The following is a 17,361-nucleotide window of genomic DNA, read 5'->3' as shown; positions in this document are numbered from 1 at the left end:
TCCCTCCTGGTACATTTTCTGGCTGGCGCTCACATTGACTTCATTATTGTTTTCCTTACTAATAATAACTTTGGACATGTGTGCGTTCCTATCAAAGTAAGTGCCTTATTACGCTATCATAATAGTTTCTGTATATCGTGTTATGTTGTTTCTACTGTAGCACACCATATACATGTATGGCGCATACCGGTTTGTGTGGTAATCATTTATTTATTTGTTTTATTCACAATTTCAAGTACTGGTGACAAATAATGTATTCCTATTCTTGCATAGATTGTAATGGACGCATATGATGTGTGTAAAATACTTTTTTGAAGGTTGTACTGATTATGATGAGCTAATGCTAAGCCATATTAACCCGCTATGTGTGGAGCCATGTTTGTTGAAATCATTCAATGCATTCTGGGTGTCACGCAAACGTCTGTCAGACCAAAGATGCTATAGCAAATTGTTATAACAAGGTGAAGGGACGGTTTACTCGTCTTTCAAGTAAACTTTCGGAAGTGAATGATGGGAAATGAATTATGGTAGACGACACACCCCCTTCCCCTTCAACATGCATACTGAAAACAGACCCAACTAATTTTGCACCTCTTCTTATCTTTGGTTGACGCAGAAAAACAAACATGGCGGAGCACACAAACTACCTACCGTCGGATTACTTTCGACTTTTAGAAAGTGTTTAAATAAATTATTTCGATCACTGGTAAGCTCACCCATGATGTGATGAATTGTAAATAGTAATTGCTTTTAGCTAATACATATTATGGTTTCTATCAGTTGAGTGTTGGCTTGTGTTGCTGTTCTTCTACTAATCTCACTGCAACTCCCCTCCAAGTCTCCGACCACTACTTTGTATCCTTTTCCCTCTCGCTCTCCTCCAACACTTCTCACTCTGCCCCTACTCAGATGGTAATGTACAGTCGCAACCTTCACTCTCTCTCTCCCGCTACTCTCTCCTCTTCCATCCTATCATCTCTTCCCTCTGCTCAATCCTTCTCCCTCCGATCGCCTGATTCTGCCTCCTCAACCCTCCTCTCCTCCCTTTCTGCATCTTTTGACTCTCTATGTCCCCTATCCTCCCGGCCGGCTCGGTCCTCCCCTCCTGCTCCGTGGCTTGACGACTCATTGCGAGCTCACAGAACAGGGCTCCGGGCAGCCGAGCGGAAATGGAGGAAAACTAGACTCCCTGCGGACCTGGCATTTTTTCACTCCCTCCTCTCTACATTTTCTTCCTCTGTTTCTGCTGCTAAAGCCACTTTCTACCACTCTAAATTCCAAGCATCTGCCTCTAACCCTAGGAAGCTCTTTGCCACCTTCTCCTCCCTGCTGAATCCTCCTCCTCCTCCCTCTCTGTGGATGACTTCGTCAACGATTTTGAAATGAAGGTTGACGACATCCGATCCTCATTTACTAAGTCAAATGACCACCGCTGGTCCTGCTCACACTGCCCTACCCTATGCTTTGACTTCTTTCTCTCCTCTCTCTCCAGATGAAATCTTGCGACTTGTGACGGCCGGCCGCCCAACAACCTGCCCGCTTGACCCTACCCCCTCCTCTCTTCTCCAGACCATTTCCGGAGACCTTCTCCCTTACCTCACCCCGCTCATCACCTCATCCTTGACCGCTGGCTATGTCCCTTCCGTCTTCAAGAGAGCGAGAGTTGCACCCCTCCTCAAAAAACCTACCTTACACAGGTCCTAATCCAGGCACTTGTCATCTCCCGTCTGGATTACTGCAACTCGCTGTTGGCTGGGCTCTCTGCCTGTGCCATTAAACCCCTACAACTTATCCAGAACGCTGCAGCCCGTCTGGTGTTCAACCTTCCCAGGTTCTCTCATGTCACCCCGCTCCTCCGCACACTCCACTGGCTTCCAGTTGAAGCTTGCATCTACTACAAAATTATGGTGCTTGCCTACGGAGCTGTGAGGGGAACGGCACATCCTTACCTTCAGGCTCTGATCAGACCCGACACCCAAACGAGGGCACTACGTTCATCCACCTCTGGCCTGCTAGCCCCCCTACCTCTACGGAAGCACAGTTCCCGCTCAGCCCAGTCAAAGCTATTCGCTGTTCTGGCACCCCAATGGTGGAACAAGCTCCCCCACGACGCCAGGACAGCGGAGTCACTGACCACCTTCCGGAGACACTTGAAACCCTACCTCTTTAAGGAATACCTGGAATAGTATAACAGTTATCCTTCCACCCCCCTCCCATAAAAAAAAAAAACTAAGGGGGTGGTTGTCCCACTGGCTATCCTAATTTGAATGCACCAATTTGTAAGTCGCTCTGGATAAGAGCGTCTGCTAAATGACTTAAATTTGTTTGTCCGTGATCTGGACTTTGATATAGTGCATGTTACTTTGCTTAGAACAAGAAGAAATATTGAAGACACTCACCTCCACCTCGCAGGGGAACTGGCTTCCATCCAGCATGGTCACGTGACACATCACCATCTTCACCTTCTTGGTCAGTTTCAGCGGTGATTTGATAAAAGAATGTCCACCCTCAGGCTTCGGGCTCTCTTCCTCGTCTTTCTTCTCCGCTCCTCCTTCCTCTACCTCCTTGTTCTCCTCCTCTGCTGCACTCTTCTCCTGAGATTCCTCTGCTGCTTTCTCTTCCTTAGCAGGCTAGACACAAATCACCAAGAGGAGATTCACAGAGCGAACAAGAAAAACCCTTTACATCCAAAGGCCATTTTGTCAGTAGTGGTTTGTCAAAGAGTAGCCTAGTTCTGCTTAGTGCCATCAATTCTGTCAGCACAGATCTGTAAGGAGAACCATAGTGTAACTTATATCGCAGTACACACAGCTTTTAACCAGCACTCATCATGTTTTCTATTGGCTTGATCACTGCAGATGATGTCATTAGGTGGATCAAAGTATTAAAACATGGAAAAGGGGCTGGGGTCATAAACGACAAATAAGGAGAACATTCAACATCTCTATACTAAGAGATATGTACCTTCTTTGTGACTGACTGTTGAATAATACTGCATCAACAGACCTCGTTTCTAACTCATAACTCCTAACCTCAGGGCTGCAGGAGGAACCTTGGCAGAGAGATCTAGTGAAGTGAACTAAGTGGCACCAATTCCTCAGGGTCCCCGTTTGGCTTGCTGAGGTTGAATCAGGTCGTGTGACTGCAAGGTCAACGATGACACGCTACGGTCAGACAGCCAGCAGAGAAGACCATCTTGATAAGCAGAGCTATAGTAAACAGAGTAGCATACCTGAGTGTCTGTACTGCCAGTGGAATGATTCTCCTCTTTTTCCTCCGATTTCACTTCCTCTTTCTGTTCTGGTTTCAGCTCTCTGTTTATTTTCTCTTCTTCCACCTGGGGTTTGGCTGCTGTGGGCGAAGACGTCTGCTCTGCCTCGGCCTGCTCCGCCTTCTCACCGTCCTCCTCCTTCACTGGGGCAACGCCTGCCTCCTCCTTCACTGGGGCAACGCCTGCCTCCTCCTTCACTGGGGCAACGCCTGCCTCCTCCTTCACTGGGGCAACGCCTGCCTCCTCCTTGGGTGCAGCCTGGCTCTCTTTGGGTCCCACCTGGCTCTGAGACTTCTGCTTCTTAAGCCATGGAGGGAGGAATCTGGAGATGCCTTTTTTCTCTGAGGCTGGGGTGTCCTCTCCCTCCTGTGGTGTGGCGTTGTCGGCGGGCTGGGCCTCCTCCTGTTTCTCCTTGGCCTCGGCTGAGTCAGTGGCCGGAGCGGGGTGGTCGTTGGCGGACTGCTCTGCAGCCTTGGCCTCGTCTGTCTGGTTGGTGGCTGGTGGTTCTGATTCAGGTGCTGCAGGCTGCTCCTCTGCCTTCTCCGGCTCTTTCTTCACCTCCGTCTCAGATCCCACCTCTGTCGTCATGGTCCCCAGTCACACTGCACACAGAGAGAAAGAGGGATAGAGTTAAATCAGGAGAAGGTAACATAGTATCATATGTATTCACAAATCACTAGCTAATAGTAAATGGGTCAGGGCGTAAAATTAACCTTTTGGTCCACCAACCACTCTACCAGCCATTCAGATTTTTTTTTACCTGCCAAAACATTTTGTGGGGCTACAATTACACCAACAAAACACAAAAAAACTGATGAGCATGCTCTGTAATGTCTCTAAAACAATAAATATATTACTAGTAAAAAGTAATGTGGTATATTGTTTAATTTCATTTGACTTAACCAAAATATCACAGATGACACAAATCTTTACCTGCCCCTTTAAGGGCGGGACATTAACGTGGTAACGCGACTTGAGTCATGTTTGTGCCTGTGAGATTGAGAGTGAGTAGTAGCCGGATTGTCTTCTCTTCCCTAGTAGTTGAAACTTAAACATTGAAAAACAACCTAGCTTGTGAACAAAACGATGTAAATAGCCTTGAAACAATGACAAAGTCTCACTTTAGTTTCAAGTAAATTAAGCCACATTTTATGCCTGTGCGTAGGGCTTCTAAAAATGAATCTTTCACTCAGCTCTTCACGTGTGCACAGCCCACAGCCAGGCAGTGTTGCTGCGCGAGGTGGGATAGGCTATAGGAATCGTAGTCCTTTGACTTTGTGTGATTAATTTACCAGCTATGAAACAAAATGGCAGAAATACTTTGAAAACAGCTACTGCAGCATTAATTTAGCTATAAATGTGATCATACTTGACTATTTTTATTCACAAAAGCGAGTGAAATGCATGCACTGAGGAGCCCTGACCACCCACCAATGTGGCTGATGAAATAGCATCTTGCCCGCCAATGCCAAAATCTACCCGCATTTGATAATATCAGCCATGATTGATTATGACGGATTTCTCTGACATTAAGTAATTGCAGCTTACTAAAATGTCATGTCATGTGGGGTGATGGTACAAAAGGGCTGTGGCCATCGATGGCTGGCTGCTAAGGGGCTAACCGCTAACTGCATCCCCCACCAGAGCGGAGCAGTGGCCCCAGGCAGGGGTCCAACCCAAATATCAGTTACAGGGGAGCAGCTACGCACAACACACTTACACTCATTCACCATGACAACAGGACTCTCAAGGGCAAGAGGTTAAGGTTCGCCATGCCTCTCTCAGTTTCACAGAAAAGGACACGGCTCAAAATAAAATAATGGAATGATAGAGCTGCCTGAGTCTCTGGATAATGGTGTTTCGAGATTAATTGGGTTGGAAACGTCATGTTCCAGAGAGGAGGACATAGCCTCTGTGAAATGAAATGGACAAGGCGCTGCAGGGTGGAGCAATGACTCTCTCTGTAGAGACTAATTCACTTAATCAAATTATCTACCCTGACTAAATCAGTTTATTTCCTTTCTCCTGATAACAAATGTGATTGCATTGATGTACCTGGCATTCCATGATTCACTTCAGTTAGCATATTCTTGTAGCAATCAATATGAGAGGAGGACACACTTCATGGAACAATATTCTGGGCTACATGCAGGGGGGATTTATAAATAGAAAATGGTCCCTCGCGCATGACTGGCCACTGAGTTATGAGGGAGAGGAGCCATTTTATGGTTCCACACATTTTACAAGGGGTCATGTGACAAGTTGACAGGGGAATTAAGGGAGGCAGCAGCTGAGAAGACTCAGGGAATAGTTGAAAATGTAACCAAGAAAAGGACATTCTAGTATTATTCTATCAAGAACTAACAGGGATGAGGGACACTTTGGTAGCAAAATGTAACAGAACGAACAGGCTAGGTGAACACATTTCTTCAATTCAGATTAGGCTTAATCAGGTTAAGGCCAAGTAAAGACCTCTGCAACGAATACAATTACATTGAGGCCAATAAGAAAACTGTGCCGCTAACGCATCGACAACAGTGAGCAATCAGACCCTGATAACAAGGAACAGATGGTTTACCGTCAAACTTTATTCAATTTAAGAAAATAATACATCCATCTACACTAATGGCATTGTAACAGACATCACTTCCTCACTGATGTGCGGGCTACATTCAGGACACAAAAAAACACAAATGAAGACAAGCTGTGTAGGTCTAAGCTACACATCAAATGGTTCAAATTAGGCCTATAAAAATCACACAATCCATTGCAAAGAAATAGGCTACATCTAGGCCTAATCTAATCAAAAGAAAATAGTATTTTCAACATAACATCAATTCCCTGATAATCCTAACCTGAATGTAGTGCAGGGTAAGGCTGGTAAATGAAATCACAACAGCGATTACCTGAAATAGAATACCATGTTGAATACTATAGCCTACAGGTTCAAAGCTCAGTGAAATTCAGAGCATATTTCTACCAACTTGCCACAGGGGAGTGACTTGCTCAGCCATTCAGTGGCACCAAGACCTGGCCATCCCAGCAGACTGCAGGCTAAATCCCAAATCTGCAAAGCTTGCACATCATGGGAGTTTGTGAAACAACACAGCCTGTCAAAACCAATCAGGGTCCTCGTCAGCAAAAAACAAAATGTCCTCTCCATACAGAGACATGACTGACGTGCTCTCTCATCATCTCATGCCATCAGATGGTATTTTCATTAAAAGAGGCTAATATCACAGACATAATCCAGCAGACAGAACAGACTGGAAGTCATAGCCTCAACACACACACACACACACACACTGGTTCTGGAGGTGGGTGGTGGTTAGTCTAAGTGTTTATGCTCGTAAAAACACACGTCTCGGTCTACGTCTATATAATAATCAGTTACGCTAGGAGAGCTGTGGGTGTGACAGTATGAGGTATTTTAAGCATGTCTGTCTGTGTCTGTGTGTGTGTGTGTTTGCTGTACACCTCTAGCTCAAGTATGTGGAGGTGTTGAGTGATGAGGGATAAGGGATTTAGCTTATCCCCAGTCGGATCAAACACTTCACCTCAACACAGCCTATTGTTTCATTACACTAATTAGACACGTTTGGACAATTAAAGTACACTGACTGCAGTGACAAAGTCTGGCATCAAAAACAGTAAGACATTTCTAAAAACACATACAATAAGCAAGTTATCCTCTTTTGTTTTTTTCAATGTTCTCTGTGATAGTCTGTGATAAACATAATTTCTCTGGTCATTCCCAACTGGCTGCAGTGTTTACTGTTTCCTCCAGCAGTAAGCAGGTCTCTGTTAGTCATGCCTCAGCCTTGGCTCTCCCTCCATCTCGTCCAGGGCTACAAGGCCTCTTTCCCCCCTCTCTCTCCCCCTTGCTCTCATTCCCACACTGCTAAACAACAATAGGACTTGCATGCTCTCACATACCCACTCAGGTCTGGGAAATCGCCATCTCAAATCAAAATGTATTTGCCACATCTACACAACAGGTGTGGACATTACCGGGAAATGCTTACTTACAGCCCTTAACCAACAATGCATTTATTTTTTAATAAAAAAGTAAAAATACAAATACAAAAAAGTGTTGAGAAAAAAAAGAGCAGAAGTAAAATAAAAAAACAGTAGGGAGGCTATATACAGGGGGGTACCGGTGCAGAGTCAATGAGCGGGGGCACCGGCTAGCTGAGGTAGTTGAGGTAATATGTACATGTGGGTAGAGGTAAAGTGACTATGCATAAATAATTAACAGAGTAGCTGCAGCGTAAAAAGATGGGGTGGGGTGGGGGGGCAGTGCAAATAGTCTGGGTAGCCATGATTAGCTGTTCAGGAGTCTTAAGGCTTGGGGGTAGAAGCTGTTGAGAAGTATTTTGGACCTAGACTTGGCGCTCCGGTACCGCTTGCCGTGCGGTAGCATAGAGAACAGTCTATGACTAGGGTGGCTGGAGTCTTTGACAATTTTTAGGGCCTTCCTCTGACACCGCCTGGTATAGAGGTCCTGGATGGCAGGAAGCTTGGCCCAATGATGTACTGGGCCGTACGCACTACCCTCTGTAGTGCCTTGCGGTCGGAGGCCGAGCAGTTGCCATACCAGGCGGTGATGCAACCAGTCAGGATGCTCTCGATGGTGCAGCTGTAGAACTTTGAGGATCTGAGGACCCATGCCAAATCTTTTCAGTCTCCTGAGGGGGAATAGGCTTTGTCGTGCCCTCTTCACGACTGTCTTGGTGTATTTTGACCATGATAGTTTGTTGGTGAAGTGGACACCAAGGAACTTGAAGCTCTCAACCTGTTCCACTACAGTCCCGTCGATAGGAATGGGGGCGTGCTCAGTCCACTTTTTTTTCCCTGTAGTCCACAATCATCTCCTTTGTCTTGGTCACGTTGAGGGATAGGTTGTTATCCTGGCACCACACGGCCAGGTCTCTGACCACCTCCCTATAGGCTGTCTCATTGTTGTCGGTGATCAGGCCTACCACTGTTGTGTCGTCGGCAAACTTAATGATGGTGTTGGAGTCGTGCCTGGCCATGCAGTCATGGGTGAACAGGGAGTACAGGAGGGAACTGAGCACACACCCCTGAGGGGCCCACGTATTGAAGATCAGTGTGGCAGATGTGTTGTTACCTACCCTTACCACCTGGGGGCGGCACGTCAGGAAGTCCAGGATCCAGTTGCAGAGGGAGGTGTTTAGTCCCAGGATCCTTAGCTTAGTGATGAGCTTTGAGGGCACTATGGTGTTGAACGCTGAGCTGTAGTCGATGAATAGCTTTCTCACGTAGGTGTTCCTCTTGTCCAGGTGGGAAAGGGCAGTGTGGAGTGCAATAGAGATTGCATCATCTGTGGATCTGTTGGGGCGGTATGCAAATTGGAGTGGGTCTAGGGTTTCTGGAATAATGGTGTTGATGTGAGCCATGACCAGCCTTTCAAAGCACTTCATGGCTACAGACGTCAGTGCTACGGGTCGGTAGTCATTTAGGCAGGTTATCTTAGTGTTCTTGGGCACGGGGACTATGATGGTCTGCTTGAAACATGTTGGTATTACAGACTCAGTCAGGGACATCTTGAAAATGTCAGTGTAGACACTTGCCAGTTGGTCAGCACATGCTCAGAGTACACGTCCTGGTAATCCGTCTGGCCCTGCGGCCTTGTGAATGTTGACCTGCTTAAAAGTCTTACTCACATCGGCTACGGAGAGCGTGATCAGATAGTCATCCGGAACAGCTGGTGCCCTCGTGCATGCTTCAGTGTTGCTTGCCTCGAAGCGAGCATAGAAGTGGTTTAGCTCGTCTGGTAGGCTTGTGTCACTGGGCAGCTCGCGGCTGTGCTTCCCTTTGTAGCCTGTAATAGTTTTCAAGCCCTGCCACATCCGACGAGCGTCAGAGCCGGTGTAGTACGATTCAATCTTAGTCCTGTATTGACTCTTTGCCTGTTTGATGGTTCGTCAGAGGGCATAGCGGGATTTCTTATAAGTGTCCGGGTTAGAGTCCCGCTCCTTGAAAGCGGCAGCTCTACCCTTTAGCTCAGTGCAGATGTTGCCTGTAATCCATGGCTTCTGGTTGGGGTATGTACGTACGGTCACTGTGGGGACGACATCATCAATGCACTTATTGATGAAGCCAGTGACTGATGTGGGGTACTCCTCAATGCTATCTGAAGAATCCCGGAACATGTTCCAGTCTGTGCTAGCAAAACAGTCCTGTAGCTTAGCATCTGCGTCATCTGACCACTTTGTTATTAACCGAGTCACTGGTGCTTTCTGCTTTAGTTTTTGCTTATAAACAGGAATCAGGAGGATAGAATTATGGTCAGATTTGCCAAATGGAAGGCAAGGGAGAGCTTTGTATGAGTCTCTGTGTGTGGAGTAAAGGTGGTCTAGAGTTTTTTTTTCCTCTGGTTGCACATTTAACATGCTGGTAGAAATTGGGTAGAACGGATTTAAGTTTCCCTGCATTAAAGTCCCTGGCCACTAGGAGCGCTGCCTCTGGATGAGCGTTTTCCTGTTTACTTATGGCCTTATACAGCTCATTGAGTGCAATCTTAATGCCAGCATTGGTTTGTGGTGGTAAATAGACAGCTATGAAAAATATAGATGAAAAGTCTTGGTAAATAGTGTGGTCTACAGCTTATCATAAGGTACTCTACCACAGGCGAGCAAAACCTTGAGACTTCCTTAGTATTTGATTTTGTGCACCAGCTGTTGTTTACAAATATACACAGACAGCCACCCCTTGTCTTACCGGAGTCAGCCGTTCTATCCTGCCGATGTAGCGTATATCCCATCAGCTGTATGTTGTCCATGTCGTCGTTCAGCCACGACTCGGTGAAACATAAGATATTACAGTTTTTAATGTCCTGTTGGTAGGATAACCGTAATCGTAGGTCATCTAATTTATTTTCAAAAGATTGTACGTTGGCTAATAGGATTGATGGAAGAGGCAGTTTACTCGCTCGCCGTCGGATCCTTACAAGGCACCCTGACCTACGTCCACGATATCTCCATCGCTTTCTCCTGCGAATGACGGGGATTTGGGCCTTGTCGGGTGTCTGTAGGATATCCTTCGCGTCCGACTCGTTGAAGAAAAAATCTTTGTCCAATACGAGGTGAGTAATCGCTGTCCTGATATCCAGAAGCTCTTTTTGGTTATAAGAGACGATGGCAGAAACATTATGTACAGAATAAATTACAAATAACACGAAAAAACACATAATAGTACAATTTGTTAGAGGACTGTAAAATGGCAGCCATCTTCTCCGGCGCCATCTCTTAGCCTTGTACTCAAAATGGAAATGCAGGTCATGCGTGGACCGAAAAAATGTTTGCCGTAAGCCCTTTCCCTTCATATGTCCTTTCTATATGGATCAAATTAAATGTTTATGGCATGCCTTATGTAGCTTGGCTAAATTATCTGTTACCTCTCAAAATGGTTTCCTCCTGTATGCAGAAGAGTCTCCTAGTAGGAAAGACCAAGTCTAAACCCATTGAAACTCCATAGGCGAGAACAATTGTTAGCCTAGTTTTCATTTATTTCTCGATCAAACAGGTTTTTAGTGCAACAGAGTTTGTAGAGTAGTAATTGTACTGATAGTGTCTCTTCTTAATGGGGAGGGAGTGAATGACATTTGAAATGTCTTTATTCTTTTGAAACTTTTGTGAGTGTAATGTTTAATATACATTTTTGATTTCACATTTGTTGATTATTTATTTCACTTGCTTTGGCAATGTAAACATATGTTTCCCATGCCAATAAAGCCTCTTAAATTAAAAGAGCGAGAGGGAGCGAGGGAGAGAGTAAAAAGCCTGTAGCCAAGAGCGCTCCTGTACTGTGGTGCTGGGCTGGGGATTGTTTTGCTTAGGTTCTGCTCCCCACCGAGGCATACCGTACTGGGAATGCTGCAGCTTCAAAAGGATCGGCGACAGGCAGGCTTTCATTTCCCCCGTAAACCCCCCCACCCTACAATAAAAACATCCCCCAGACAGTGGCAGGAGAATACATTAGTGTCGGAGCTGCCATTCTTTTTCATCTTTAGACACAGGTTAGCTGTTTTGTTGAAGTACAGTGTTGCAACTCTTTATCAAGCCCTTATATCTTCTGGCTTTGTGACAATACTTACTGCTCCACATGTGGAATCTTGATTGCACATATACACGGTCACCAACAGTGCACACATGCATAATGAAGTCACGTCTCATAATAACACACCGGGTCACACAATGATATGCTTGGCGAAACAAGGATGTCACTGCAACAACAACCAGGACAACGCCCCTCACTGATTAGTGTTATCAAATCACTGGTTAATTGAATGACAGCTGGAAAATGACTAGGCAAAGTCAATTTGCCAGTATTCTTTAAAATTCCAAACCAAAATATTATGTTTATTACCATATCTACTCAATCTTATGACCCATGAGATCCAGGAACGGCTGAACTCTGAACACTCTTTGCGTCCCGCTAAACTCAAAACAGCTGACCTCACATTCTATCAAAGCGAACGGCAGATGATCTGCATTGACTATTAGCCAGCCGTGTCAGCCTCAGAAAAGTAGCCTCAGTACAGTACAGTAACCCAGTGCACTGCTGTGGTGCGGCGCTGGGTGTGGGTGTGAGCACTGAGCAGCACCTTACCGTGATCTCTCCCCCTCTGACGGCCGACTCGGACTCTGTCCTTTCCTGTCACCTTCCTGTGCTCTATTCCAGCTGATCAGCCTCCTCCTGCTCTATACACTGCTGTCATTACCGCACCAAACTCAGGGGGACAGGCATAGACAGAGAGAAGAATGAGGGCGAGAGAGGAAGCCAAACTCTGCTGAGAGAGAGTGAGAGAATGGGGGAGGGATAGAGTGAGCGAAGGAGGCAGACCCCACCCCGGCTCTGTATGTGCCAAGAGATGGTTTGTTAATGGACACTTGCGTTCAGAGACCAAGGCTAACCACTCCTCTCTCACTCCTTTCCCTGGCCCTGCCGCCTTTCACTGGCATGCCAGTCCTCTCCTCTCTCCTTGGAGGACACCAGCTTGGGGCTACAGCAGCTAGCTAACCACACACAAGCATTCATACGCAGACCCACTGCGGGTTGGCTCCCATCTAGCCTAAATTACTGGAGTTTAAAGAGCTCTGAGGAGAATGTCCTCAAAATATAAAGTTTTACACACCATTCCAGAGTGTAGACAAGAGGTACTATTCTCAGCACTTAGTGACTTACAAGCATCAACATGCTGTTCTAACTCAGTTATTCTAATGGTGTTAGCGGGCTTGCCCCTAAATTACATTTTGGCCAAGTATTAGTGCTAATTTCACACATTGGGTGACAGATGGAAGGGCTTAAGTAATGTCAATGTACAGTGAAACAGATGGATCTACGGTACACACGATAGAGGGTCTTAGCAGCCTGGTGTCAAATAGTAGTGCACCGTATTAGGATAGAACAGAAAATGATGCTAGGGAAAGGCATTTGAGAAGCAATTTTTAGAACACAAGTTGCACTAGAAAAAAATATGTGCGCATTTATCTATATGCCAACAGTGCGCAACAATGCCTAATTTATCATAACCATTACAGATAACCAATCCTAATTGCTAAATTGACCCATATATACAATGCCTTCAGAGAGTATTCACACCCCTTGACTTTTTCCATATGTGTTACAGCCTGAAATTTAATGGATTAAATTGAGATTTGTCACTGGCCTACACACAATACCCCATAATGTCAAAGTGGTATTATGTTTTTAGACATTTTTTGAAATGAATAAACAATTTAAAGCTGAAATGTCTTGATCAATACGTATTCAACCCCTTTGTTATGGCAAAAAACAAAAGCTTAACAAGTTGCATGGACTGTGTGCAATAATAGTGTAGTGTATAACATGATTTTTGAATGACTACCTCATCGCTGTACCCCACACATACAACTATCTGTAAGGTCCCTCAGTCGAGCAGTGAATTTCAAACAAAGTCAACCACAAAGACCAGGGAGGTTTTCCAAAGCCTCGCAAAGATGGGCACCCATTGGTAGATGGGTAAAAAAACAAAACATGAAGACATTGAATATCCCTTTGAGCATGGTGAAGTTATTAATTAGGCATACACTTTGGATGGTGCATCAATACATCCAGTCACTACAAAGAGACATGCGTCCTTCCTAACTCAGTAGCCGGAGAGAAAGGAAACCGCTCAGGGATTTCACCATGAGGCCAATGGTGACTTTAACACAGTTACAGAGTTTAATAACTGTGATAGGAGAAAACTGAGGATGGATCAACAACATTGTAGTTTCTCCACAATATTAACTTAAATGACAAGGTGAAAAGGAAGCCTAACACAAAATACAAATATTCCAAAACATGCATCCTGTTTGCAATAAGGCACTAAAGTAAAACTGCAAAAAAATGTGGCAAAGAAATTAACTTTATGTCCTGAATACAAAGTGTTATGTTGTGTTGGATTTGCCCCCAACATATCACTGAGTACCACTTCATATTTTCAAGCATGGTGGTGGCTGCATTATTACATTTTAGTCATTTAGCAGACGCTCTTATCCAGAGCGACTTACAGCTAAGTGAGTGCATACATTTTTCATACTGGCCCCCCGTGGGAATCGAACCCACAACCCTGGCGTTGCAAGCGCCATGCTCTACCAACTGAGCTACGGGGCATTACGATATGGCCAAAATATCATAGTATTTTTTAATAGATTTGATGGTATGACGGTATTTAATTTATTTTCAATAATAAAAGTTCTACATTTGCTTTATGAGTGGTGCATGACCCAAGGTTTGCAACACATAAATTCTAAGTGATTTCAAATGGGTCTTTCTCCATTCTGATTGTTTTATACTGTTCAATTCAACCAAAAATAACTGTCTGCATTTTCATCTATTTCTTCACTCATTTGAGGGCATTTCCATACTGCCATGTAGGGCTGCACAATATGGGCAAACAATTTAGGCATTATTTTTTATCAAATGTTGCAATTGCCATTTGACTTGTGATTTAGAGCAGAACATTTGGGTGAACTGTTGGAATCATGGAAATATAATGATTATTACATTTACATTTTACATTTTAGTCATTTAGCAGCCGCTCTTATCCAGAGTGACTTACAGTTAGTGAGTGCATACATATTCTAATTCTATAGTTAGAATATAATAGTGGGCACTTCGAATACCGTGTTTGACATGACAACAAATGAAAATGCCAGTGAGGTGTTATTGTGACAGGGTAGGAACCAAGTGTTGACAAGTGTTTCCTAGGGGACCCTATAATCTTTGGCTACATTAAAATGTTTTCTCTTGGCTATTTCATGTAGCTAACATTCTTGCTTCGCCTATTCCTTTGATTTAGAAGACACTGTTGTACAAAAAACATGCAGATGTAGGTCTACACAATCACTGGTATTATCAGGCTAGTTACGTTTGCTCTGACTTAGTACATTTATTAGCTAGCGATTAGCATTAGCGGCTAACAAGATTTAGGCCCAACTTACTAAGAAAAGACAAACGAGCTGTTTGCAGATGTAAGAAACAAACTAATAGTGTAATTGTAGAACGCTAGTGGATTTATATTAAGAAGCAAAGTGAAAACAGCATCGTTGTCATCAACTGGTGCATGTTCTGCACTGACCATGCAGACTGAACAGCAAGTGTCTCGTGGTCAAGGAGGAACACGTGTGCTCCTTGAGTGACGGGGTGGGGTTAGGTTTGTGTGGAAAGCCATGCAGCATGGCGAGAGAGAGAGAGATGACTCAAGTAGCGAAGTAAACTATAAAAATGGACGTTACACACAGCTTATCACATTTAACAAACCAGATATTCAAATACTGTTATAGTAGGTAAAGTAATAACCCAAACCGGTCCATGCATAAATACTGGCATATCGTAAAATACGGTATACTGCCCAGCCCTAGAGCTAAGCACAGGCACAATCCTAGAGGAAAACCTGGTTCAGTCTGCTTTCCAACAGAAACTGGGAGACAAATTCACCTTTCAGTAGGACAATAACTTAAAAAACAAGGCCAAATATACACTGGAGTTGCTTACCAAGACGACATTGAATGTACCCGAGTGCCTAGTTACAGTTTGACTTAAATCAGCTTTAAAATCTATGGCAAGACTTGAAAATGGCTGTCTAGCAATGATCAACAACCAATTTGACAGAACTTAAATCATTTTTTTAAGAATAAATGTGCAAATATTGTATAATCCAGGTGTGTAAAGCTCTTAGTTGGCGCCCCCCCTTGGTTTGTGCTGTGGTGGAGACCTCTGTGGGCTATACTCGGCCTTGTCTCAGGATTGTAAGTTGGTGGTTGAGGATATCCCTCTAGTGGTGCGGGGGCTGTGCTTTGGCAGAGTGGGTGGGGTTATATCCTTCCTGTTTGGCCCTGTCCGGGGGTTTCTTCGGATGGGGCCAGTGTCTCCGGACCGCTCCTGTCTCAGCCTCCAGTATTTATGCTGCAGTAGTTTATGTGTCGGGGGGCTGGGGTTAGTTGGTTATACCTGGAGTACTTCTCCTGTCTTATCCAGTGTCCTGTGTGAATTTAAGTATGCTCTCTCTAATTCTCTCATTCTCTCTTTCTCTCTGAGAACCTGAGCCCTAGGACCATACGTCAGGACTACCGGGCATGCTGACACCTTGCTGTCCCCAGTCCGCCTGGCCTTGCTGCTATTCCAGTTTCAACTGTTCTGCCTGCGGTTACGAAACCCCTACCTGTCCCAGACCTGCTGTTTTCAACTCTTAATGATCGGCTATGAAAAGCCAACTGAGAGACCTGAGCCCTAGGACCATACGTCGGGACTACCGGCCGTGGTGACTCCTTGCTGTCCCCAGTCCGCCTGGCCTTGCTGCTATTCCAGTTTCAACTGTTCTGCCTGCGGTTATGGAACCCCTACCTGTCCCAGACCTGCTGTTTTCAACTCTTAATGATCGGCTATGAAAAGCCAACTGAGATTTATTCCTGATTATTATTTGACCATGCTTGTCACTTATGAACATTTTTGAACATCTTAGCATGGTTCTGTTATAATCTCCACCCGGCACAGCCAGAAGAGGACTGGCCACCCCTCATAGCCTGGTTCCTCTCTAGGTTTCTTCCTAGGTTTTGGCCTTTCTAGGGAGTTTTTCCTAGCCACCGTGCTTCTACACCTGCATTACTAGCTGTTTGGGGTTTTAGGCTGGGTTTCTGTACAGCACTTCGAGATATCAGCTGATGTACGAAGGGCTATATAAAATAAAATTGATTGATTGATCTTAGAGACGCTGCCAAAAGGTGATTCTAACATGTATCGACTCAGGGGTTTAAGATTTCTTAACGTCTGTTCGAGTACTCATGCCCATTACCAAATGATGCAGGGGCATTTTTAGGGAGGGTATCCCTAAAGTGTGCATTATGAAGGGATGCATGCCCCAAGAGAGAGATCAAAGCTGCGTGTCGTGCTTAAGGGGAGGAGGCGGGATGGATAACAGGGTGTATGTCGGGCGAGCCCAGACACATCAGTGGGAGGGTCACAGCAGGATTAAAACAGAGCAATGTCCAGACACATTTTACATTTACATTTTAGTCATTTAGCAGACGCTCTTATCCAGAGCAACTTACAGTTTGTGAGTGGATACATTTTCATACTGGCCCCCCGTGGGAAACGAACCCACAACCCTGGCGTTGCAAGCGCCATGCTCTACCAACTGAGCTACACGGGGCCCCCAAAGGATGAAAAGACCACAGACAATGGGGTTAATTGCCCGGGTCTCATGGCACAAAATGTTAGTTCTCTTTCCTCTGAAGCCCTTGGCAACTGTATCGAAACACACCAAGTACGAATTCCTTTATTGAGGTAAAATGACAATGAGTTCTGCTGTTAAATGGATAAGGGGGAGAGCAAAAAGCCACAAGTGTTGAAACTGAAGCATACATTTTTTACCACTATGTAGAGCAGTGCCCAGAGCACAAGCCTATCTTATTTCCATCAAACAGCCGCAAGGCATAACACGCATGCTTTTATACTGAACAAAAATATAAACGCAACATGCAACAATTTCTAAGATTTTACTGAGTTACAGAAAATCAGTCAATTGAATGCAATTCTAATCT

The 17,361-nt window shown here is 44.9% G+C and overlaps 1 protein-coding gene across 9 annotated transcripts in view; it reads right to left on the bottom strand.

Annotated features, from left to right (window-relative positions):
• Positions 1 to 17,361, bottom strand: part of LOC311106707 (protein 4.1-like) — a 94,389-nt gene that overhangs the window by 45,467 nt on the left and 31,561 nt on the right. For 6 of the 9 annotated variants that reach the window (XM_084149105.1, XM_084149103.1, XM_084149106.1 and 3 more), the window contains exons 2-3: positions 3,233 to 3,873; positions 2,400 to 2,630 (exon numbers count right to left, since the gene is read on the bottom strand). In XM_084149105.1, coding sequence (XP_084005231.1) covers positions 2,400 to 2,630; positions 3,233 to 3,859 — 858 coding nt within the window. In that variant the 5' untranslated portion in view covers positions 3,860 to 3,873. Of the gene's footprint in view, positions 1 to 2,399; positions 2,631 to 3,232; positions 3,874 to 11,905; positions 12,074 to 17,361 lie in introns of those variants that run through there. The other 3 variants (XM_084149104.1, XM_084149107.1, XM_084149111.1) reach the window with 2 other exon arrangements.

The sequence above is a fragment of the Coregonus lavaretus genome (assembly GCF_964263955.1).
Source record: "Coregonus lavaretus genome assembly, chromosome: 31".
Classification (NCBI taxonomy): domain Eukaryota; kingdom Metazoa; phylum Chordata; class Actinopteri; order Salmoniformes; family Salmonidae; genus Coregonus; species Coregonus lavaretus.
The sequence above is the reverse complement of the archived record's forward strand: the minus strand, read 5'-3'. Positions and strand labels throughout refer to the sequence as shown.